Consider the following 24,139-nt stretch of genomic DNA (forward strand, 5'->3'; position numbering starts at 1 on the left):
ATATCTCCAATCTCACCATTTCAATAAGATAAATAAAATTAGCTCAAATAATAGAAATTATCAAAAGCTTTGAGACATCCAAAAATTTCAATACATTTAAATAAACAATGAATTAATTTTTTTTTTATTTTTATCTATCATCTATCCATATTAATCCTAAAAAATAAATGCTCCCTTAATAATCACTTTGGATGATATTTTCTCAAGCTACAACCCAAACATACAAGCAATGTTTTCACTTCAAAGGATTATATTATACATGCTTCTTCTTCATACATAACTAACACAAGTTTATCTCCGCTCTATACACATCTCCCAATCATCGATCATCTGAAAGGCTCGATCGGTTCGGATTCTTGGAGCACGGCCGCAGCCTCGAAGCACTCCGCTGCCTCGACGCTGCTGCTCTCGCTCTTGTAGATCAGGCCAAGATTGTACCAGGCCGCATGGCTAGTTCTGTCGAGCCGCAGCGCATCAGTGAGAAAGCTCTTCGCCACGGCCACCGATTGTTGGCCGAGTCGTCTCAGAATGATCGCGGTCGATATCAAGCTAGGGATGTGGTTCGGGTCAATGTCGAGCGCCTTCTCGAAACACCTCAGAGCTTCCTTCTGCATGCCTTTAGCTTCGCAGAGTAAACCTGCAAATGCAACCGAGACGTAGGAAGATCAACCACAAAGGTCGGAGGTTCATCCCAAACACGAGGGACGAGAAAATACCCTTAGAAGTAGGGGCGGATGCAAGCCTCGACATGACTTGTATCACACTCGATGTCACACTTTCAATTTTGTGATTATTAATTAGAATTTATTCCATCCGATTAGGATATATAATTATTTTTATCATTTAGTTTCACTTTTATTAGCTACTAATACGATAATAAATTCATAGTTAGGATACATAATTTTTTTTAAAATAAAATATAATTGTAAGACACTGGATCGCATCACTCACCATCACTAAGTTTCCTATTTTTCAGGAAAGCTCTTATTTTACTACTTTTAATCTATATTGTGTATATTTCGAAACTCAACTCGATCTTTACTTTTACTCGAAAAAAATCTATCAAATTTTTCGATGAAATCTCGCCCGTCCAATTGTAAAATCCTAGCTCCGCCCCTGCCTAGAAGCTTCTAGCTAGGAAATGAGCCACATAGTTGGAAACTCTAGGAACATAGAAAACATGATCTTACCTGCAGAATGTAGTCTCGAGGCGGAATGAGGATTGATCGCTTCGGATTTCGAAAGGCATATCTCGGCATCTCGCCACTGCGATAAGTTGGCGTAGACGTTCGCAAGATCGTGCCACGTCTCCAGTTCTAAACTCGCAACGTTCTGCTTGTCCTGTGAGCATAAATAGTTCAGTTGATAAGACGTTTCTCCTCCAATCTTAAGGGTTCGAGTCACTACAGAGTGGAAACGAAAAATACCCACTTTTATAAAAACATCCAAAAAATACCCCAACTTTAAGTGAAAGAAACGAAAAAAAACCCTTAGACGCGACAAAATTTGCATAGAAATCAGGAACACTCTGACACTGACGGGTTGAAATATATTTTGTCCACTAGCCGGTTGACCGGCTAGTCCATTAGCCGGTCGACGGTCGATTGGATAATGGATTTGTCGGCCAACAAAATAAACATTCCGAGCACTTTGTCGCTGATTTTCACGCAAATTTTGTCACATCCAAGGGCTTTTTTGTCCTTTCGTTTAAATTTGAGTTAATTCTTTTCGACACGTTTTTATGAAAGTGGGTAGTTTTACCTCATAACTTATGACATAAAGTGATTTCCCGTCGAAACTCGACAGATTAAACTAGCTAACACAAGAAATATCATAGGAGCTAACTGCTTGTATATATATAGATATGTATAGCATCAAAATGAAAAGAAACACATACTTGCAAGAGCCTTTGCTGGACTTGGAAGCTCTTCCTCTGCACTTGAAGAACAGCAAGAAGCCTCGTATACGTGTCGACCGCGTCAGTGAAACGGCCCTGCACGATCTGCAGCTTGGCCTTGGTCCGTAGCAGCCCTGCGTGATCCCACTTCCCCGCCTCGTCCAGAGCAGCGTCGAGCATGCTCTCCGCGTCCACGTACCTCTTCTGAGCCGACAAAATCCGAACGAGAAGAATCCAACTCTTTATACTCGCCCCGCCTTCCAGCGCCAGCAACTGCTTCGTGTGATAGAGAGCAGCGTTGAGCTTCCTCTGCTCAGCGTTTTCGAGACTGAGGGAGAAAAGCATGCTCGGATTCGTCCCTCTCGTCATCCTCTGAGCCGTCTCGAGCGCCTCCAGCGCCTCTGACTGCCGTGACAGCCTCTGTGCATCGGACCCTACGCCACCTTTGGATCGGGCGGAGAGGGAGAGGCCTAACAAGTGGTTAGCAACGCTAGCTCTCTCGTTGCATCTGTCAGATGCAACGAGGAGTTTATGGATGTATCCCGTCCCTTCTTCGAGGAAACCGGGGTTCTCTGCACAGATCTTCGAGGCCAGCAGCAGCTCGAATTCGCAGCCACGATTCTCTCGATTGTTCAAGAGATTACGCAACAAGTTTAGCGCGATGGAATCATCGCCTTCCGCGTGGTAACATAGGGCTAAAGAAGTGTACTTTTCTTTCCTCTCGATGCTCCCCGGATGCAGATCCTCGATCTGGCAGGCGAGCGACCTGCACTCGCCTGCTACGGACAAGGCGAAGCCGAGGTGGTATATGATGGACGGGTCCCACCCGATCCTCTTCAGACCGAGCTTCTTGAGGATCAGAAGCAGCAACAGGACAGCTTCTTCAACGTTGTTTCTCGGTATGAAGGAGTCCTCCATCTGTGAACGAAGATTCGGAGAGCTTGCATCGTGGCCGCTGTAAAGAAGAAATACAGCGAAATCCTTCTCTATTCTCGTCCTCGTCTCCACGTCGAGATCCCACTGGTAAAGCAGGGCTCTTCTGTAGGATAAAATCGCCTCTTGTGGGGCGAAGGCGAGCTTCCACAGCTCGGGAAGCAACTCGACAGCCTTGTTTAGTATCTCCAGCAGTTTACAATCGGAGGCGAACTTCTCTGGCAAGCCTTCCGGTATTGCAGATTCGAAGGTGTCTAATATTGCGCTGCACGACTGAGCCGCTTCTGCAAAATCCGAGACACAGATGCAACACGAACGCATGTTTAACTCGACAAGAAATAGAAACATGCTCAGTTCAACACATGAAACACAGAGAATAAGATTGGATGCTATTTAAGATTGCACACAAACACATTCATGTTTGCTTCAACAATACAATATGGGAGTTTATGAAAAAGGCAATTATCAGATTAAATCCTAAACTATCTGTATAGCCTCAAAAATGGCCTAAACATTCAATAATATCAATAAAAGAACAGAACTATTGACTTTGCACCAAAATATTTCAACAAAATGCTTACTTATAACATCTAAATTGTGCAAGAACATCATGAAAAAGCTAGGAAGGAGTATAAGTAAGCATTTTGCAACCAATTTACGATTTAATCTACGAATTGCCCTTTATAAAATCGCGTTTAGGAATGAGAAAACGGATTTATATGCTCGTATACGTGCACAAACATACACACAACTAAAAGAGATAGAGCAAGAAATCTAAGACAAATACCTTTGTACCTTCCAAGAGCCTGCAGTGATTTTGCTTTGAGGAAAATCGCTTCAACGAGCAAACTCACGGCGTGCATAGACATTGGCGGGGTATTGTCGCTTTGAGAATGACGTCTAGGAAGCTCACATCTCCTAACTAGAGTGGTTTTGATCCTAGGAATCACCGCAGCAACGTCTATCCCTTCAAAAACAGTGAGTGCAGCCTCAACGTTTCCCTTTTGGTATTCGAGTCGTCCCAACAAAGCTCTCGCTTCCTACAAGTTAGCAAAATGATAACAATCATGTCCGGATCCGTAAAATTCACTGCCAAATGAGATAACAGAGAGCGAGAACGAATGGCTTACCTCATAATTCAAAAAGCCACTCTCTCGGAGCGATGTTTCTGCCTCTTCTATGTTACTGGTGTCAGCTCTCGTATCAGCATCCCCAGCTCGAGAGGAGAATCCGCTTGCTGAATAGTCCCGAGTTGCCAGGGACTCTGACGAAGCAACGGCTTCATCTACTCGTAGTTGCTTGCTGGAGCACATGCATTTCATCATCTCCCTCAATTTCGAAGACAAGTGGTTCTTTTGTTTGTGAAGCCAATATTTAATGCTCATCCCGTCTCATCACAGTTATCGCGTTCTTGATCACCAATAGATCAAAACATAACTAAGAGAAAAAATCCACAGTATTATTCAACACATTAACTCTCAGAGAAATACATTCTTTATTTCGACAAAACGAAAGGAAAACTGCGAAATGAGAACACTTCACACATGTCTTCATTCAAATTTCCATTAAAAATAGCCAAAAAATTCATCATTTTAAAGCAACAAAGCTCTAACTCTCACACCCTTCATTCTTCACTAAACTTTACAAACCATCTCTAACCAAGAAGGCCGTAAAAGAAGAAATGCACCACTTGCATAATCAAACAACCACTGATAGTAAACTATTTATAGAATGAGAAAACTTCAAACATGGCATTGCTAAAGTTATCATATCATGTCTTCATTCAAATTTCCATTAAAAACAGCCCACAAATTCATCCTTTTAAAGCAACAAAACTCTTACTCTCGCACCCTTCAATCTTCAGTAAACATGCTTGATTAATCAAAACAACCATTGATGATTAACTATTAAAAGAATGAGAAAACTTCAAACATGGCATTGCTGACGTTATCATGTCTTTATCCAAATTTCTCAAGAAAACAGCCAAAATTCATCTTTTCAAACCAACAAAACACTTCACTCTTCACTAAACATGCTTGCATAATGAAAACAACCATTGATGGTTGAAAATTGAAATATAACTCCAAAAGCCCAGTTCTATATTACCTCTCAAAGACAAATTCCAGCTCAGAAACCCCCAAAATGGAACTCAGAAAACCCCAAAACAGCATAAAAGCTACAAGAAAAGCATCCAAGAAGAAAGCATAGTTGAGAAGAGTTTTTACTCAAAGAAAAAATCACCAAACATCCAGGTAGATTTAGCACCAGACAAAACCCACAAAAGAAAGTCAAACAATGCAACTTTTGACAGATAAAAAGGGGTGAAGAGATAGCCATCCCCCATCATATCGTCAGTGTGAACACACAGCAAGCAGTTGAAACACTTATAAAAATGCAGAAATATGCACAGCAAATAATTAAAAAGCAAAGCAAAAAAAATCACACCTTTGGCTTGGTGAAAGGCATGGGCAGAGCCCACAACAGGTAAAACTCCATTGCACCCATTTTCCCTCTCCAGCAATAAAAAAGCTTTCTTGATTTTACAGGTTAGAATTAACCAAGAATCCAAAGCTAAACTACTTATTTTTTTCCTTTTCTTTTTTAAAAATAATTTATTTGGGGACTTTTTTGTTGTAGTGCGTCCAAAAAAAGTGGTTCAAAAGTCAGAGGAGGAAATGTTATAGGTGGGTTTATCTGTAAACATTAAATACTAGCATCAGAGCAAACTGAATCTTCCCTTTCAGGACAGAGGGAGCCTTTAATTCGAAAAGATCGTTTTTATTAATGGTGTTTTGTTTATGGACTAACTGTACGGACACAAACTGTTTGTTTAATTGTCACCTTGCAACTATAAGGAAGACGGAAGAAGGAGCTTCCAGTTCCATGGTTTTAATTTTATTTTATTTTTAGGTGAATTAGATTGTGTTTGGGTTTAAATAACAACTTTTATATTAAGTGTATTCATTTTGTATATTAAGGCTGCTGGTTTAATAGGAATAATACTATATTTATAATATTCTAATATTTTACTTTGATACAACAAATATTGTCCTTTATAAATCAAAATCCCAAAAATATTAGTATATAGATTTTGATGATTCTGTTATTTATACTGTTTGTCCACGAAAAATTGTTACAATTTTCTTTTCGATCCTTTTACGAATAATTTACTACTTTTATTTTAGTAGTAGGATTCACACAATTTCACTCAAATTTAAAATGTGACTCTCACTCCACTCACATTTTATTAAGACTCATGTTGTCGTCCACAATGTGGAAAAAAATTATAGACAAAGAAAGTATAAAAAAAAAAAAAAGACTCACTAAAATCAATTTATTAGGCAATTTTTAAATAGTTTATTGGACAAATTTTGGTTAATATTGAGTTTAAATAAAATAAAATTAAAAAATATAAAAACATGTATATCAAAACGGAAACACCATACTTATTATGGATGAACCAAATAATATAAAAATCACACTTTTCATGATTAAAGGGTGTATTTCGAACTTGAACTTTAATCCCATGATGACTTTTTAACTCGAACTTAAAAATATTACAAATATAGTTTGTACTTATTTTCATTGCTCACTTAATAGTCCGAATTATTATAGGAAAAACTCAAGCTCAAGAGATTGCTTAGAAAACACCTTTCACTACAGTTGGAAGATCTTTGCATCTCATGTTATGCCATGTTTTTGGTTAAGCAGAATAAGAAACTGGTCTTAACACACACACACACACACAGTTGATTTTTTATTTTTTTTCAATGAATCTTAGCCACCAAAAACCCATGAGGTTTGTGTTACATATATGAATAGCTCCCATGGCAAAGATACAATCATCTTCGTGTGTTACATGGCAATATATATATGTATGACTAAACAAGGAAAGAAGGAAGGAGAGATGGGTCGGATTGGGACCTCTGTATCGTATTCCGGCGACCCCCATAGCGCGTTTCCGGTCCCCGGACAAAACTGCGTACAGCTACGGCGTCTCGACTATTTCCTCTTCCCCGTGCCAATCGTTAGCAGCTCGAAGCTTCTAAGGGTTTCATCTCGGACGCCTCTTGCAGCGCCACCGGCACGAGCGAACGAGGAGGTCTTGGGCTCATACTGAGTGGTTGATGGGCGGCCTCCAGTTTTGGTCTGACGATTTTCACGTTCAACTGAGGTGCTGGGCCGGCTGCTCGACGCCACTGCCCTCTTTGCGGCACTGGTCCGTGATAACCGCCCTCTCTCAGAATCAGCTTGCTGAGAGCGAGGGATCAACTTATTAGATCATATTAAGGTTGTAAACGAATCAAATCATCAGTAGAATAATACATAAAAAGGATTTCATGAATTACCACATCTTTAGATGATGGAACATCCTCTGAAGATTTGTGCCTCAAGTGATCACCACCATTTCTCCTAGCAAACGCCTCAACGGCGCCCGAAAGCCTCTCTCGAACTTCTTGTTTCACTACGGAAGCAATTCGGAAATTACTCATGAGCCGAGGTAGAATCGAAGGAGATTCGATTGTAAGTCAAAAACAAAGTTTATGCCCTTTAGCCGTTGCATAAACACTAAACCCTAAACCCTTAAACGGTCAACTTGCAAGTTGCGATTTGAACTCATGTTTTAGACCATCGTGTGATCGAAAGCCTTAAGGCAAAGTAACGAAACATCGGGTGATCAAAAGCCGTTACATACCAGGTGTCTTCTCCACTCTTTCTGAAGATGGTCCTGCATTTGTAGGTGGTTTCCCAGTTGGCTGCAGACAGAAATCATTCAAGATTTCGAGCTACTATTGCTATAAACTAGCTTCTCGCGAAAAAAGGTAAATAGCAAAGCGAGTGCTTACTCGTGTTCGAGAGCTGGATCCGATTTGCGGGTACTTCAATATGGTCCAGTCAAACACATAATCAAACTGATAACCTGCTCCATTAGTGGAGTCATCAACAGAAAATCGTTATAACGGATAAAAACCAATACCCTATGCATAAAGGTGTGTTTGGCTAAGCTTATTTTACAGAGCTTATAAGTTAACAAAATATTTGGATAGTTTTGCTCATAAGCTAGAGAGAATTGTTAGTTAGAGAGAAAAAATTGAAGAAAAATGAAACAGAAAGGGTATTATGATGGAAATAACAAACCGTAAAAGGGTTATTTTTCTAAAATTATTGTTGCTTATAAGATTATAAAGCTCAGCCAAACACACGAAAGATAAAAAAAGAGTACAAAATATGTAAGGATGAATAACCTTTTTACCTTCACGAATAAACAGGTCTCGGAAGAGTCTCTTCAAATACGAATAATCAGGCTTGTCTTCGAATCTTAATGATCGACAATAATGAAAATACGAGAGAAACTCAGATGGGTACGATTTACAAAGCACCTGCGAAAAAAATTACACATGATCAGATAATCCGCGTTTAAGGCAAAAGCAGTGTAGTTAGCGAGGTTTAACAAGCTGCAATACTTCCATCGGTGTAAGCATCTTCTTCTCACTGATTCTGTCGTATTTCTGCTTCTTCGTGCCAGCTTTCAGTCCTTGCCAGGGAAGACTACAGTAAATTTCAACGAAAGAAGTTAGGACTACGTTTGCTTGCTAAAGAAGAATGGTCGAAAATCTAAGAGCGATTCTACTCACCTTCCCCGGAGAAAATACATGAGGACATAGCCAAGAGACTCTAAATCATCCCTTCTGCTTTGTTCTGAATCAAGAGATGAGATACAGAAATTAAGTAGAAGTTTCTTCCTAGTTCCAAAAACGAAAAACAAAAAAAAAAAAAAAAACAAAAAAAAACAAAATAAGTAATAAAGCAGGATGGTATGTAACTCACCAACTCCAAGATGAGTGTTAACACTCGCATAACGAGCTGTACCGGTAAGATTTTTGTTTTCCCTGTAAAACACAGAGAGTGAGGAAGTATTCATCGATCTTTACACAATATTAGCTACATAATCAAATAAACTAGCCATGGCAATCAGGGGTCGTTTGGCACGCAATATGGATAAAGCGGGATGTCTTAATCTTATATATCTGTCATAAGTATATTATATACCTTAATCACCCGTGCCAAACGAGCCCTGAGTATGCCACAAGCAGAATTCAACATCAAATACAAAGCTCTAAACAATTATTCAATATTTTCTAGGAAAGTGCAAGAAAAGTCAAATTCGACGAACAAGAAAATGTTGATGTATTAAACACCTGTATGGTATGTGCCTGTGAGAATTAAGATCTCTGTATTTCTTTGCAAGTCCATAATCAATAATGTACACCTGTTACAAAGATAACCAAACGTCGAGTTAAGCAGGCTCAAGGTATGCAAGATCATCCCATGGCTTCTTCAGCTTTTTTTCTCGAAGAATCTTCTAATTCGGCTGACTAAACTTGAACAATCTCATTCAGCTATCCAAAAATTCGAATGACAATGAAATAACTTTTTTACAGGTGAAAAAAAAAAAGCTTCGTAAAAGCAAATGAGACGACCTCACCACTAAACCTATAAAGTAACTGCGCTCTATTAAGAAGATATAAAGTTTCATTGATTTGCGCCATTACCTGATTCGCTTTGCGTCCCAAGCCCATTAAGAAGTTATCCGGCTTTATATCACGGTGAAGAAAGCCTCTCGAGTGCATGAACTCCACTCTATTAATCTACGAATCAAAAGGAGGCGAGCTGCATAAGAATAGCTGCAAGCCGATAAAACATGTTTTGCAATCGAGTCAATCAAACTCACCAATTGATCAGCAAGCATGAGAACTGTTTTCAGTGAGAACTTCCTATTGCAATAGTTAAACAAATCTTCCAAGCTCGGCCCGAGAAGGTCGATAACCATGGCATTGTACTCACCTTCAACTCCGAACCATCTGAGCTCGGGAACCCCAGCTTCACAAAACAAACTACAGATTAATGAGCTTGCTTTGAAGTTTCCACACCACCAAGTACTAAAACCATGGGAAAAAACTCACTTCCGCCTCGAAGAAGCATATACAACTTCGATTCATAGTAAAGCTGAGGATGTTTAGTCTTAACAGATTCCTGAAAGCAGTTTTTTTGTGTTAATTAATCAAAGGTACATCAAATTTCAAGACTTATGCTAGAGGCCATTTGAGCAAAAACAATCTAAACTGAAATATATGCACAAAGGAAAAAAATAGACTACATGAAGCACATCACTCATCATATTCTAAAGGGTTAATTTCCTATAAATGCACCCAAATTTCGATTTTTAACCAACACTATTTTCTTGGCCAATAAATAAACGAACTTTTAATTTTTTGGAATTCGACTCGAAGTAGAATTTCAGCCACACTTAATCCTCCTAGCTAGTATACAAAATTCATAAAATTAAAAATTCATCTTTTTATTAACCAAGATAATAATATTGGTTAAAAATCCAAATTTGGGTGGATTTATATACAATTAACCCTATTTTAAATTAAAAAAGCCTCTCCTTTCAAATTATTTTCCAGATTTTAATATTATTAGAGATTAAAAAACAAAAATTACTTACCAGCTTCACGGCCACTTCTTCACCAGTTTGTACATGTGTTCCTGAATGAAAAAGTAACAATGTTATAAACTTAGCAAAAATACAAAAAAATTATTCAAGATAAAAAATAAAAATAATAGAAAATACCCAAATAAAGCTCCCCAAAGGATCCCCCACCAATCTTCCTCCCCAGCTTAAACTTTCCTCCAATGACGTGATCCATTCTTGATTTCCCAAATGATTATTTGCAAAAATTGAAACTAACAAATTGGGGTAAAATCAAGATATCTCACGCCGCTATAATCAAAAGAAAAAAATCTCCAATTTCAGATCCATTTCAAACCCATTAAACTAAATGATAAAGGAAACCCAACAAAATTCATCCCAAAAATGCACCCACTAGATAGATTTTCCCCAAAATGTAAGAAAAAAAAAAATCGACAGCAGAAAACACGAAAAAAAAACACTAATGGGGCGAAGATGAATGAGCCGCTGGGGTTAAATCAAGAAATTAACGGGATTAAAAGGGATCAGAAAACCCATGAAAAAAGAGACTCTTTTTCTACATATTCAGATAAAGAAAGTCAACATCTGGGACTATGAAGACGCTGGAAACGGGAAAGGCCAGAAATTCGTTTTGCATGGTGGGGCGAAAAAATTTGATGATGGGAAAATTGTTTTTATTTTTCGAGGCAGCTAAAAAATTGTTGGATGGAAATGGGGTGTGCCGTGTGTAAATTTTGAATTGATATACTATTAAAAGGGGACTCGGAAATGGAAGGTGGGAAATGAGAGAGAGAGAGAGAGGGAGTTGCAGAGGAAATATGGGCATACAGAGGAGCAAAGGGAGAAGGTGAAGTGGCTGAAAATATACGTTCTTCACGTCTTTAATTTTACACAATTAATTAATTAAGTTTAATTTCTCATTCATAATATACTTCACAAATAAATTAAATGAATCTTTCACGCATCAATTTGAAAATGAGTTAATTATGCTTAAATATACAAACCTTTTTCCAATTCGAGTTTTGTACATGAATTCAAAATTCTATCATTTATTCTGATTCTATGCACGATCTGTCATTTAAATTAATATTGGACGTTTGAAATGCTTATATAATTTAAATGGCTCAACGATTTAGCTGGATGTCTACGACACTTCAGTTAGTCATTATGACGTTAATTTACTCCTACTTGCCACAACGGTATTAGCTCATTCAAAAATTGACAATCATGTGAAAAAATAAAATAATTGAAAATTTATGTATTTAAAAGTCTATATTCAATGCCAGAATTGAATGAAAATTCTTGTATCAAAAACTACATGATTGTAATTCATTTAATATCCAAAACATAAAAATCAAATAAATTGATTTTGCAAAAAGCTTCTAGTAAAATTCTTTTTGTTAGAATTAGGAGGAAATTCTATTCTTCACTTAGAATTTAAAGTTCTAATTTCCTTAAAAAAAATTATAGGAGTACTAAAGATTGAGTCATTACATTTAGTTATTATTCTATTTATGAAGTTTGGACCAACCAAATTGATTGTATTAAACAAACGCACAAGCCCGACAAGTGTTTTCCTAACTATACCTATATATTTTTGAGTTAGCTTAAAACGAGTATAAACATCTAAATTTGTAACTTACCAAAATATTTTCACACACAAGGCTAGTTTAGATAGATATCCAACTAATAAGTTTATCTTAATCTATCAATTAGGGAGTAAGTATAGAACCAAAGTATATGAAGTAATTGTCAATTACATGTAAATTTTTAGCGCGAATTTTTATAAAAAATTATTAAGTGTATTAATATAGAAAAAATTCCATATTGGAAGTATTGATAATTTTATTATGGTGAGTATAGTTATAAAAAGTTTCACATTAAAGGTAAAATTGTCCAATTATACGTAATAAACCAAAAAATGAAAATAGTACATAATTTTAAGGGAGAAAAAGAATACGTACAACTGTTCAAAAATTACGTTTCATTTCAATGGCAAACATGTGCTACAATAGCGTGAATACATGGCTTATTAGTAAAATGGTTAAGATCTAAGACTAAATATCTCAAGTTCGAATCCATCGTCACATAATTTTATAAATTTATTTATCCAACCAAAAGTAAAAGTAACGAGTCTAACGTCACGCAATTTTTAAAAAATTATTTAAACTAACCAAAAATAAATAAAAAAATGTGCGACGATGCTTGCAGACTGCAGAACTCAAGTACTGTATTTCAATGTGGAAAATTCAAACTGATAATTCAACACAGAGATCACCATTGTTCCCATTCTCATTTGTTCAACTAAATCGACATTGAAGATAACAAATTACACGATCAACGACAAAGAAAATAGAAATTACAAATATCATCTATGAAAAAAGAGAAAAAAGAGAGACTTATATACAATCAGGGCATAATTTACACAACCTCACATATACATGGGAAAACCTGCCTTCACCGAAACCTTTTAAGCACAAACCAGATGAAAACAGCCCCACAAAAAATTCTAAACATTTGAAACGAATTGTAAACCTCGTTTATAAAAGCTTCACTACGGCCGTCAGATGTTATCGACATTTGGTGAAATATTACGAATCACCTGGTTTCGAGACTTCTATGTTCTCAGGTAGTAAACTTAGAAAGCTTCCCAGTGAAGATTGATTGGATTCTGAATTCGACTCCTCATCTGTCATAGGTGGGGTAATAAGATTATGATGAAATACATATTCTGTCGCGTCTTCTGGTTAGGCGTGTACAAAATACACGAAGGGGGTGTTTACTTTGAGTAAATCATGAATTAGCTTGTATTATTTTTATCTATATATCCTAACAGTAACTGAGAGAGCATGAAAAGAATCATACTGAAGAGGGATTTGACGGTAGGTCGCTTGGGTTTGGTGCTCTTCTTCTTCAGTTCGGCTGACGAAAGAAAGAACAAAACTAGTACATTAGTCTACAATTGTTAATTCCATATTCAAGGAAACCAACACGAGGTAATGGACGTGTAGTGATAATTCACCATAATAACAAGAGTGAAATGGCATACGAATTCTATCATACCAACCCACTCGGTTCTGGAACAATCCTATCGGGATAGGATTGTTTTGCCCAGACCCTGAACCTTCATTTTTCAGGCTAACCCGTCAGGCTGAAAATATAGGACATTATTTGTATTTGTTTGTGTAAAATGCCTATTATTTTCTAGAATAAATAAGTACACAAAAAAAGAGATTAAAATAAAAGATAATGGTCCTCACTTCTAGCTTTTGAAGCTTCAAATTCAACTTCATTTAAATTTGATAAAAAAAAAAAGTAACATAATTTTATTATAAAATTCAACTCCCAAGTAAGAAAAAGGTGATGGACATTTATTTGAGTTAGCTTTCTAATGCCTCTTGAGTCTTGACTGTTCATAAATTGGAGTATTCTAGAAAAAGTTATGAACAAAACACTGAAGGCTGCCACAGGCCAGCCAGATGGGCCAATTGGGCTAGCCGGAAAAGCCCACCAGCCCGATCAAATCAGCCCGAATTCCTTTCGGTTTATAACATTTTTTGCCCTACCCCTCTTTTTCTTTCTAGGTCTATTCGGGTCAACCTTCCTCTTTTAGTAATAACAGCCATGCAGAATATATCACGATAGATGTACATAGTCATTTTGATCAAAGTAATAGAAAAACATCATACCTATACCAGGAACCTCGTGTTCATTCACAATTTCAAAGTTCTTGTAAGTGTAGCCCATGAAGTTTACATCCTTAGATGGCAGCATCTGCATCATGAAAGAGAGTGCGAGCACCACTTAGTAATCAAAGGCTTGAACGGGCTCTAGATTTAAGCGTTTCTTAGAGACAACCATGCGAACAAACTTAGATCCATGTTCCCACCAAAGAGGAGAAATTGCAACATTTTCATGTTAATATTGTTTCTATACCACTGTAAGAAAAATACTAGCTGATAACCAGAAACGCCCCTAATTTCTAAGGTTGTGATAGTCTTATATCTAGAGTAAGTAACACATATAACTTCATAACACCAACTATAGAACATGCCCAAATTGAGTTCTCGATTTCAGTAGCAAAAAGGAGATTCTCAGTGCAAAGAGTTGATGGAGAAAATAAACATTGCAGAAATTCAAATCGAACTGCTAGAAACAGATGTTCCTAATAGCATTCACTAACCTTCCTCCAAGGACCTGATTTTGCACTTGACGGGACTTGATTATCAGACTGCAAAAGACAGTATTACAACACAGAAAAAATAACAAAATCTTAATTACTGCACAAGAAGTGAATAATAAACCTCGTCAAACTTCTCAAAGTTTTGAGTATCCAGTTCACCATTAACTTCCGGAATGAATGCAGCTTTCATTTGATATAACTTGTCCCACTCAATGCCCTTGAACCATCGGTGAGACTGGGAAGACAATGAAGAAGTTAATTTTGATAGTTTGTGATATTATTAAGTCTGATATGAAATTAGACATATCATAAAGCACCTTTATTTCGTCAGCTCCCCTTGTTCCAAGCCTTTTCTCTACATTACACAACAGCTTACATATCAGATCCTTTGCTTCTGGTGATATCTTTGCCTCCTCAGGGAACTTCAGATGAGTTCTCCAGTTCACAATCTACATCGGAAATAAAAAGAGATACCATTGAGGTCAAGACATTGATCAAACAGATAAAACAGTATTCAATTGAAGAATTACATGAGGTATGATGCTGTATGCTCTATGCAGCTAAAAATGGCAGAAATTGGTTTCAGATGTGATATTTCGATTCCACAAAGTAATTAAAAGACAGAATGGCAAGTGCTCAGACATTAGTTACCTTTCTGCATGTTGACATTGGCTCGTCCGAATAAAATGGTGGATATCCGACGAGCATCTCATACATGATAGCACCAAGGGACCACCTACCACATACACATTTTCCAGATAGAATCAACTTGAACTACAAATGTACCTTGTTGCGAGAAGAGAAAAGAACAATATAGATAAGCACACATACCAATCACATTCCATTCCATATCCTTTCTTAAGCAGAACTTCTGGAGCAATATAATCAGGTGTGCCAACAGTTGAATAAGCCTACAGCAAAATACATATGGAGATTCAAGCACAACTGCATGCAGGCCGCATAGTAAGTAACTATTGGTAAAGTGCCATGTTATGAGCGGAAGAAGAAGAGAGGAAGAGGACGCGTTGGGTAGGGAGGAAATCATATCGTGATAGGATTCTTACAAGCATCCTCCTATTCCTCTGCCAGTGTTGTAGTTGCTCTTGTTGAGTGCGCTTTGGTGCTGCAGGGCGGCCATCACTTTGAAGAGTTCCACTGTAGTTATTTCCTGCTGTAAAATCCTTTTCTTGAATATTACTGCAATCTAGAGGCTTACATAATCCAAAATCTGACAGCTTCATGTGCCCATTTCGGTCAAGAAGCAAGTTATCAGGCTTGATATCTCTGCAATTATAAATAAGTAACAATAAGTATCACAATAAGTAGCCATAGAAGTTCACTCAACCATCCAAAAACTACCACAAACCTATGAACATAATTATGCTTGTGAATAGACTCAATTGCAAGAACTGTTTCCCCAACATAAAATCTGGCTTCATCTTCTGTTAATGTGTCTTTGCGCATCAGCAGAGTCATCATATCACCACCAGGCAGATATTCCATTATTAGATATAGATACTCTTCATCTTGGAACGAACAATAAAGCTTGACAATGCAATTGCTGTCAACTTCTGCAAGTAGGTTCCTTTCTGCTTTAACATGTTCCACCTAAACAAACAAACGAATTAGCTATAGAATTATAGAAGTAAGGCTACCAAGCATCTCAGAAAATTGAAAATTGCCCCACTGATTAATGGTGATTACTACCTGACCCCTACGAAGCATTTCTGACTTCTTAAGCTTTTTCATGGCATATACATGGCCAGTTGATTTCTCCCGGCATACTCTAACCTGCATCAAGACATATTTCAAGTTAGCCATCATGCAAATACAAATACTAAAACTATTGCTATCAATAATAGCATCATAGTTGAACATATATGACATCCTATTTCTTCCTATTGAAGAATCTACATAATTGATCAAGTTTGACATGCCAAAACTGGAGGGTGCATTTTCATTCAAGCAGGACTGCAGGAGCGACTTCTGATGACAAAGAATGTATACACTCATACTTCTTTTATGTGACATCTGGAGTAATCAAGCAAAAAACTGTTCCAAGGGGGATCTAAAAACTCAGTCTACAGAGTCTATTTCAAGAGACATATGTCATCCTTGTGAATGAACTAATCAACAAAACATATGATGAAATAAAGATTTCACCAAATTTCATGAACACTTGTACAAAAAGAAGCTCAGAGAGAGAGAGAGAGAGAGACCTCCCCAAATGCACCCTTTCCTATCATTGTTAATGGCTCAAAATCATCAGCACCCATTTTATGTCTTTGAAGGCGCATGTATTCTGTTTCTTTTTTCTCAAGATATTTCAAAAGGTTGTTTTGCTCTTCTTCAGATACCTCAGCATCAGCCAGCTTCCTCTCCAGCACATTACGCCTGCAATACATAAAATTATTAATTAAATGTTAGAATACACCAAAAAGAAGAAAACCCACAACCGTTCACTCTAGTATTCTGTCAATGCCCTAGCAAGAGGAAGCTTGACTGCAGAAAAGGAATTGTGGTTGAACAATAGACAATCAATTCCACAAAGAGGAATGGATGGAAACCAAAAATAATTACAAGATACACCATATAAAGACAGGCTGTAATGAGAAGAAAAATCATACCGCTCCCTCCGTTCCTCCAGGCTCTTCATCTGCTCCTTGTAGTGCTTCTCGATATATTGCTTTGCAGCAGCTACTTTCTGCTTAGTAGCATTTGAAGGAGTTTCATCATTCAATGGTGTTTTTGAACCTTCTTTCCCATATGGTGTGGGTTCCTTCTTGTTTGAAGTCTTATGTTTCTCTTTCGGTCGCAATTTCCCAAACCAACGCTTAGCAGTTTCCATCTACCTTAACCCTCTTTTTGTCAGAATCGAGTACCAGCTACAAATCTACTGCGTCAAATGGTTTTATTTAGTCGACAGCAATTGTCAGAATCGAGTACCAGCTACAAATCCACTGCGTCAAATGGTTTTATTTAGTCGACAGCAATTGTCAGAATCGAGTACCAGCTACAAATTTACTGCGCCAAATGGTTTTATTTAGTCGACAGCAAGCTTCCAAATCATCAGTTATGGAATCAAATCCTCAGAGCATAGACAGAAACCATAACCATTGGCGCTGGATGGAGAAACAAATAAAACATAATCAGTCAAAAAGGTTATCAAAATAATGAATAAAAGGCATATAAAATTCAGCTGATTACAAATCACTCATTTATTAACTAACCCATATTTCTGGAAAACTTTCCTATTTAACATTTAAGCAAAAATCTCCAAAAGTAGAGTGAAATCCAACTAGTAAATGAGCTAAATGAACATAAGAACAACAAAATTGATCCAAAGAAAAAATCAAAAAACAAAAACAATTCAAAAGAGTTGCAAATAGATAATTTCACTCGCCTCAAACAGGAAGAGAAGTAAGAGTTGAATATCTTATTGCGTATCACATAAAAACCGAAAGTGACCAAAGCAACAGCCCCCATTACTCTGCAAACTACCGAAATGGAAAAAGGATCTTCAACAATCCACACAAACAACTAAAATTTCAAAATCTAAATAGTTATATATCACTGAACTAGAACTAGTACTCATCCAGGCAAGTTGAATCACTAGCATCATAATCAAACGCATCAAACCGATCCTACAGCACGATTTCCCCCTAAAATCACCCAGCAACAGAATCACGGACTCGTACCAGCAAAATTCAATCCGGAAAACCGAGCACCGCGTGAATCAGTCGTCAATTGCGGCGAAACAAGCAAGTTGAAATTGGCTCTATGCGGACCACAAATTGCTTGAAAAACTGGCAAAAGGACACCACCAACAGAAAAGTGAAGTTGAAACCCTAACTTTCTAGTTGGTTGAAGAACAAGTATAAGACTGTAATGGAAACTTTAAGCTGTGTGGTGGTGGCATCATTCGCCATTAAAAAGTTCGATTGAGAGAGAGAGAGCTGTATTCTTTCTTTCCCCTTTTCCTTTTTTCCTTTGTTTTAATGCTTTTTAAGACCTCATTTAATTATTTTATTGAGTTGGAAGACGAATTCACATTTGAATAAATAAATTGCTTTTGGGATAAAATCAAGATCCTCTTTTTTTTTAGCAAAAATTAAAATTCTTTTTTATTTCATTATATTTTACTTTTAAGATAAATGAATTTTAATGTTATAATAATGGCTCGTTGTAGAACTATGATAAACTACGATTTTGGGTCTTTTTCTTTTTTTGAAATTACAAGATAATATAATCAATTATGCAACTCGTACGCAGTCGAGAAACGACCTGCGTATAAGATCTCAATATCAAACAATACAACATTGCACGCAAGTAGGAATACAATACCCCTCTAAAATGGAAAAAACATCACCGCATACAGACGAGATTGAACCCAATACCTCTCATCAAAAAGAGTATTTGAGTATCTCAACTTTGTCGCTAGAGCAAGACATCATTTGCCACTACAATTTTTGGTCTCAAGAATACTAAATTGAATTTGTGAGTTTTAATTTTAAAAGATGTAGACTAAGGGGGGTGTATTAGTTGTGGAGTTTAATAGATTTCCACGGATTTTAAAAGTCTGGGTGTATTCGTTCCAGACTTTTAAAAGTCTGCAGAAATCTGGGTGTATTCGTTCCAGACTTTTAAAAGTCCATATAAATCTGGGTGTATTCGTTTCAGACTTTTTAAAATCCATACAAATCTAGGTGTATTCGTTATTCCATTGACTTCAAATCCGGAATGACTTTCATGGATTTCATCCAAAAAATACACACGACGAAATCCGGCCAAGAACCACGAGAATTGAAATCCATGGAATTTTGAGCGTGCGCTGAGTTCCAGCGCCCGCGGCCAAGAAGCCAGCGAGCGCTTGAACTCAGCATACGTTGAGAAGGCCAGCGCTCGCTGGGTTTGAGCATGCGCTGGGTTCCCAGCGGCCGCTGGGTTGCAGCGGTCGTTGGGCCCAGGCAGCCCAGCCCAGCAACGCCTTTAAATACCCCTCTTCGATTTTTTTAGCCTCTCACATTCGGACGCCTACCACCCCTTCAAAACTATCACATTCGGACGCCTACCAACCCTTCAAAAAAGAAGACAAGATCAGGGTTCTACTTTAGCTTTTAGCCAGGTATTTTTTCAATAATTTTATATCTTCATAGTATTTTAATTATGCAATTTTTCTATAGCATGACTATTGTACCTTTATAAATTATTAGCAACTGTATGCTGTGTTTCTATTGCATGTGAGTTGATTTTTGTTTTTTGTTGATGTTTTTTATTTTTTATTTTTATTCATTCATATAGTACTGTTCCGTGTCTAGTAATATTATTATGGGAGACTCTCAACCACAAGAATCCAAAAAAAGGGCAGTGTATGAAGCATGGACACAGGAACAAAGTGATGCCTTGTTACGAATTCTGGCTGAATCTGCAATTAGGGGATGGCGCGATAATAGTGGTATATTTAGCAAAGCAACAGTAGAGGAAAGAATATTGCCTGTTCTGAATGACAAACTTAAGTGCAATAAAAATTATAATCACTACCAAAGTCGTATCAAATGGTTTAAGAGCCGTTGGACTGCGTATTCAAACCTCATGAAGTCTAACTCTGGTTTTGGTTATGACAACGACACCAAAAAATTCACGGCCCCAGATGAAGTATGGGATGCGTATATAGAGGTAAATCTGTTATAAATTATTTTTTAAACACAATTTAATTTAAATAATATAGTTAATTAATAATTTTGTTATTTATGTTTTTAGGCTCACCCAAAAGATGCATACTTACGCACTGGGAGTTTTTCGGACTATGATGAATTGAGACTTGCTGTTGGAAACGGTGTGGCTGTAGGAAGAAACGCAATTGGAGTTGGCAGTGCTACTGATGCTAGGACAATAGGAGTTGATGAAAGTAGAGGTCCAACCATAGAGGAGTTGAATTACGATACTGCTACTGAGGCGTTTGTAGTACTGGGTGAAGATGATCCACCGTTATCCGGCTCCAAATCACATTTGGAGCCCACTGAAGTGCCTGTGGAGTCCACTCAGAGAAGAGCTCCCGCCAAGAGAAGCAGAGGCCAGTTTGAGACAAATTCAGGCCACACTGAAAATAGTCCGCATCAGGAGCTCCTGGTACAAATTAAAAAAGTCACTAGCACAATGGATCGAGTTGAAAGCCTCTTCGTGAAACGAGATACTATGATGGAGAAAAGAGAAAATGAAAAAAGTTTTACAACTTGGGATGCTATTGAAGAAATACCTGATTTGAGTGAAGAGGACCGCTACACAGCATTTGACTTGCTTGTTACAAAGTCACAAAAAGATGGATTTATGAAAATGACTGTTCCTCAACGTAAAAGATGGATAGAATTGAAGACTAGGAAATAGATGATATTTTAGTCATGTTTTTTGAACTATGTTTTATGAGTACATTGTTTTGTTGGTTTTATGTTTTAATACTTTATTTTGTTGATTAATGAATGGTTTTTTATGAGTATTTTTAAAAGGCTATTTTTTGTGAGTCCCTTTTATTCTTATTTCAATTATTGTTTCATTGTTTTAAATGGCAGCATGAATTATGAAGATAAAATTAACATTGCAATTGAAGAAGACATAGATGAAGAACTTGATGATGAAATCGAAACAGAGATGGAGATTGAACTTTCTGTTCATGCTAGGCAACTGATGGAAGCAGCTAAGGTAGTTATCACTCTAGTGGGAAATATTATGACGCATCATCCGACTGCTGACAATGCTCTGATGCGACGACCAAAGACTAGGGAAGGATTCCGTTTTATTACGGGAATGATGGATGGAGATCCGAGCCAATTTCGACAGTTGTATAGAATGTATCCTGACGTCTTCATCAAATTATGCCAGATAATTAGGGAGAAAGCCCATGTGGATGATACACGATACACAACTGTTGAAGAAATGTTGGCAACATTCCTCATCATTGTAGGGCACAACGATCGTTATTGTAACGTTCGTGAAAGGTTTGGTCGTTCGCATTTTGCTGCTAGTCGGAACTTCAACAAAATCTTGAGAGCATTGAACACCATAGCACCAGACATGATGTTTAAGCCGACTGGCGCAATACCCGCTAAAATTCGGGAAAGTACCAGATTTTATCCTTACTTCAAGGTATAATATTTCTGCTCTTGTATTATATTAAATATTTATGATTTTTGTATAACACATTCACCTATTATTTTAGGATTGTATCGGGGCTATAGATGGCACTCATATCCCGGCCACGATAATAGGTAAAGACGTGAGTTGTTATCGTAACCGTCATGGGGTGAATTCGCAAAATGTTTTGGCAGCTTGCAACTTTGATTTGCAATTCATCTATGTGCTTAGTGGATGGGAAGGCTCAGCCCATGATTCCAAAATTTTAAGTGATGCGTTGTCTAGACCGAATGGACTCCACGTGCCTCAAGGTAAATATTTTCTAGTAGATTGTGGATTTGCTAATCGTCGACAGTTTTTGGCTCCATTACGTGGCGTTCGATATCATCTCAAAGATTTCGGTGGTGATGGTCGTAATCCAAGAAATGCAGATGAGTTGTTCAATCTTCGACACGCATCATTGCGAAACGTGATTGAACGCATTTTTGGAATCTTCAAATCACGTTTCACAATTTTCAAAACAGCTCCTCCGTTCCCTTTTCAGACACAAGCAGAGTTAGTTTTGGCTTGTGCTGGATTGCATAACTTTCTCCGAAAGGAGTGTCGTTCTGATGAATTTCCAGTCGATGTTGAAGAAGGAAATGTTGCAGCAGATGTTGAGAACGATGCGGACATTTTGGATTATCTTTCTCAAAGCCAGCTGTCTCAGAGGAATGCAGCTAATGCATGGAGAACAAGTATTGCTAATGCTATGTGGGAAGATAGACACATAACTGAAACCGATCAAGGCACACAGGCGGAGACCGAAGATAATAGTTAGGGAGGTGTTTTGATGGATGTCGTTGAATTGGATCTTTTTTTTTCAATTTGGAGTTTTTATGGATGTTGACGTTATTTTGTTTTTTTTTTAATGGATATTGGTTGATTTTATTGAGCGTGAATTATATAATTAGGGGTGTATTAGTTGGGGATTTGATGAATTCCACGAAATTGAGCATGAATTAGGGGGTATTTGTTTGGGATTTGAGTAAAATCAGAGAATTCGAGCATTCTGCATTAGGGGTCCAGCGGCCGCTGGAAGGCAGAGCTCGCTGGGTTCCCAGCGCTCGCTGGGTTTCCAGCGCTCGCTGGGTTCCCAGCGAGTTCTGCCTTCCAGCGGCCGCTGGACCCCTAATGCAGAATGCTCGAATTGGATGGATTTTAATCAAATCCCAAACAAATACCCCCTAATTCATGCTCAATTCCGTGGAATTCATATTTTTTTGGGTGCTTATGTTAAGAATTTTTGTATATTTTTTTATTTTCAGTTCATCATACATTATATTCATGTAAATTTGTATGATCATACTATAATTCTTTGACATGATCAAAATGTAATGAAAACATGAAAATCATGAATCAAATGCAAACAGAATTCATGAAAACAAACATTAATCATTGTTCAAAAGATAAAATTATCCAAACTCATAAAACAATGTCAACATTAATATAAAAACTCAAAAACGTGGTCTCCAAGAATCCCACTGGCGCTGCAGCTCGGCAATTTGCTGGTCTTGTGCATCAAAGCGAGCATTCATATCATTCCTCATTGATGTCATCGATGAGTCAAAATGAGCTCGGAATGCTCCCATGGATGAATCAAAGTGTGCACGGAATGATGTGAGATCATTCTGAACCTGCTGATGGTAGTCTCTCGGGATTGAACCACCAGCTGCTCGCTCTCCATTCCCCTCGTCTTCTTCCTCTGCATCTTCGGCTTCCTCTTCAGCTTCTTCTTCGTTCTCCTCTTCTTCATCATCACCGGCGGTCCCAGATGGACCGGCACCAGGATCAATGCGGGGACGACGGCCTGCTGCAATCTCGGAGTGTATGTAGTTAACTACACAAGTCCTCTTCTCATGAGGAACCAACGTGTATTGGTCAGAAATCAATTGAGCTGCTCTGAGCTCAGTATAATTAATGTACTCAGCATCCAGCTCATCATGACCATGGATAGGCCCTTCTGTCGCAGCAAGAACTCCATTCTTGTGTGCCAAACCAGTGATAATAGCAGCGAAAGAAGCATGAGCAGTAGGGCGCTTCTTCGCCCGAATCATAGCAGCCCAAATAAACTTTGAGATGCACACTTTTGTGCCATCTAAAGCACACTCCAGCAAAAATACCTCAGTTGCATTAACCTTATTCGCCTGCTCCTTTCCAGACACATTATATGCAAGAAATTTATGAACAATAGCTAATGCCGGATCCTTAATGTACCCACTAGGCATACCCGAACTATCCCAATTATCACAGTCAGTCAATCGATTCCACGCTTGATTAACATTCCATCCCTGAGTTTTATCAGATAATCCACCAATACTGAAACCAAAAACAGCTTTCATTCTAGCCAAACTAATGCGATACTCTCGCTCATACATCCTAGCTTTAATCCATTTCATATCACCAGCCATTTCCACAGTAGTCATGAACTCATAACATAAAGGATCATACCCAGAAAAATCAA

At 37.7% G+C, this 24,139-nt stretch overlaps 5 protein-coding genes and 1 long non-coding RNA gene across 10 annotated transcripts; 3 read left to right on the forward strand and 3 right to left on the reverse strand.

The window, feature by feature from the left end:
- Window positions 1-150: 150 nt before the first annotated feature.
- LOC130999846 (protein NPGR2-like) lies at window positions 151-5,657 on the reverse strand. Of its 4 annotated transcripts, none has more exons than XM_057925516.1 (6): window positions 5,276-5,657; window positions 3,961-4,267; window positions 3,618-3,870; window positions 1,898-3,114; window positions 1,191-1,341; window positions 151-637 (listed from the first exon to the last, which is right to left on the reverse strand). In XM_057925516.1, exons 2-6 carry the CDS (start codon window positions 4,213-4,215, stop codon window positions 327-329), a joined length of 2,187 nt encoding a protein of 728 aa, XP_057781499.1. In that variant the 5' UTR covers window positions 4,216-4,267; window positions 5,276-5,657; the 3' UTR covers window positions 151-326. The 4 variants fall into 4 exon arrangements, with proteins under 4 accessions (XP_057781499.1, XP_057781502.1, XP_057781498.1 ...); XM_057925519.1 differs by lacking the exon at window positions 5,276-5,657 and adding an exon at window positions 5,072-5,229; XM_057925515.1 differs by lacking the exon at window positions 5,276-5,657 and adding an exon at window positions 5,056-5,196.
- Window positions 5,188-5,807, forward strand: LOC130999849 (uncharacterized). Its single transcript, XR_009093605.1, has 2 exons — window positions 5,188-5,314; window positions 5,468-5,807. It is a non-coding gene; the product is annotated as an uncharacterized LOC130999849 (long non-coding RNA).
- Window positions 5,808-6,466: 659 nt separating this feature from the next.
- LOC130999847 (casein kinase 1-like protein 10) lies at window positions 6,467-11,212 on the reverse strand. 2 transcript variants are annotated; one of them, XM_057925520.1, is made up of 14 exons: window positions 10,467-11,212; window positions 10,341-10,381; window positions 9,796-9,865; window positions 9,564-9,712; window positions 9,385-9,480; window positions 9,031-9,101; window positions 8,660-8,721; window positions 8,467-8,530; window positions 8,296-8,380; window positions 8,085-8,211; window positions 7,678-7,751; window positions 7,527-7,587; window positions 7,180-7,295; window positions 6,467-7,084 (listed from the first exon to the last, which is right to left on the reverse strand). In XM_057925520.1, the coding sequence occupies exons 1-14, from the start codon at window positions 10,540-10,542 to the stop codon at window positions 6,833-6,835; spliced, it is 1,344 nt and encodes a 447-aa protein (XP_057781503.1). In that variant the 5' UTR covers window positions 10,543-11,212; the 3' UTR covers window positions 6,467-6,832. The 2 variants fall into 2 exon arrangements, with proteins under 2 accessions (XP_057781503.1, XP_057781504.1); XM_057925521.1 differs by lacking the exon at window positions 10,467-11,212 and having other exon boundaries at window positions 9,564-9,726; window positions 10,341-10,387.
- A 1,318-nt stretch (window positions 11,213-12,530) lies between these two features.
- On the reverse strand, window positions 12,531-18,508 carry LOC130999850 (uncharacterized). Its single transcript, XM_057925523.1, has 15 exons — window positions 18,207-18,508; window positions 17,519-17,630; window positions 17,136-17,401; window positions 16,728-16,902; window positions 16,216-16,299; window positions 15,875-16,116; window positions 15,573-15,792; window positions 15,340-15,419; window positions 15,160-15,244; window positions 14,826-14,957; window positions 14,630-14,743; window positions 14,509-14,556; window positions 14,015-14,099; window positions 13,191-13,247; window positions 12,531-13,014 (listed from the first exon to the last, which is right to left on the reverse strand). The coding sequence occupies exons 3-15, from the start codon at window positions 17,354-17,356 to the stop codon at window positions 12,917-12,919; spliced, it is 1,641 nt and encodes a 546-aa protein (XP_057781506.1). The 5' UTR covers window positions 17,357-17,401; window positions 17,519-17,630; window positions 18,207-18,508; the 3' UTR covers window positions 12,531-12,916.
- A 1,318-nt stretch (window positions 18,509-19,826) lies between these two features.
- On the forward strand, window positions 19,827-20,989 carry LOC130999851 (uncharacterized protein At2g29880-like). The gene is made up of 2 exons (XM_057925524.1): window positions 19,827-20,184; window positions 20,269-20,989. Exons 1-2 carry the CDS (start codon window positions 19,837-19,839, stop codon window positions 20,890-20,892), a joined length of 972 nt encoding a protein of 323 aa, XP_057781507.1. The 5' UTR covers window positions 19,827-19,836; the 3' UTR covers window positions 20,893-20,989.
- Window positions 20,990-21,075: 86 nt separating this feature from the next.
- On the forward strand, window positions 21,076-22,456 carry LOC130997046 (uncharacterized). The gene is made up of 2 exons (XM_057922326.1): window positions 21,076-21,648; window positions 21,722-22,456. The coding sequence occupies exons 1-2, from the start codon at window positions 21,076-21,078 to the stop codon at window positions 22,454-22,456; spliced, it is 1,308 nt and encodes a 435-aa protein (XP_057778309.1).
- The last annotated feature ends 1,683 nt before the right edge of the window (window positions 22,457-24,139 follow it).

Source organism: Salvia miltiorrhiza, chromosome 8 (assembly GCF_028751815.1).
Source record: "Salvia miltiorrhiza cultivar Shanhuang (shh) chromosome 8, IMPLAD_Smil_shh, whole genome shotgun sequence".
NCBI classification, from domain to species: domain Eukaryota; kingdom Viridiplantae; phylum Streptophyta; class Magnoliopsida; order Lamiales; family Lamiaceae; genus Salvia; species Salvia miltiorrhiza.

Excerpts from the sequence above, each read along its gene's own strand:
- LOC130999847 (XM_057925520.1), bottom strand. The coding sequence starts at position 10,542 with ATGGATCACGTCATTGGAGGAAAGTTTAAGCTGGGGAGGAAGATTGGT. Across the intron at positions 10,382-10,466 it reads CTTTGGGGAGCTTTATTTGG|GAACACATGTACAAACTGGT; the intron begins GTATTTTCTATT and ends TTTTTCATTCAG. Across the intron at positions 8,531-8,659 it reads TAACACTCATCTTGGAGTTG|AACAAAGCAGAAGGGATGAT; the intron begins GTGAGTTACATA and ends CTCTTGATTCAG.
- LOC130999851 (XM_057925524.1), top strand. The coding sequence starts at position 19,837 with ATGGGAGACTCTCAACCACAAGAATCCAAAAAAAGGGCAGTGTATGAA. Across the intron at positions 20,185-20,268 it reads TATGGGATGCGTATATAGAG|GCTCACCCAAAAGATGCATA; the intron begins GTAAATCTGTTA and ends TTATGTTTTTAG.
- LOC130999850 (XM_057925523.1), bottom strand. The coding sequence starts at position 17,356 with ATGGAAACTGCTAAGCGTTGGTTTGGGAAATTGCGACCGAAAGAGAAA. Across the intron at positions 16,903-17,135 it reads CTGGAGGAACGGAGGGAGCG|GCGTAATGTGCTGGAGAGGA; the intron begins GTATGATTTTTC and ends TATGTATTGCAG. Across the intron at positions 13,015-13,190 it reads TACCGTCAAATCCCTCTTCA|ATGAGGAGTCGAATTCAGAA; the intron begins GTATGATTCTTT and ends CACCTATGACAG.
- LOC130997046 (XM_057922326.1), top strand. The coding sequence starts at position 21,076 with ATGAATTATGAAGATAAAATTAACATTGCAATTGAAGAAGACATAGAT. Across the intron at positions 21,649-21,721 it reads GATTTTATCCTTACTTCAAG|GATTGTATCGGGGCTATAGA; the intron begins GTATAATATTTC and ends CTATTATTTTAG.
- LOC130999846 (XM_057925516.1), bottom strand. The coding sequence starts at position 4,215 with ATGAGCATTAAATATTGGCTTCACAAACAAAAGAACCACTTGTCTTCG. Across the intron at positions 3,871-3,960 it reads GTGGCTTTTTGAATTATGAG|GAAGCGAGAGCTTTGTTGGG; the intron begins GTAAGCCATTCG and ends GCTAACTTGTAG. Across the intron at positions 1,342-1,897 it reads TCCAGCAAAGGCTCTTGCAA|GACAAGCAGAACGTTGCGAG; the intron begins GTATGTGTTTCT and ends TTATGCTCACAG.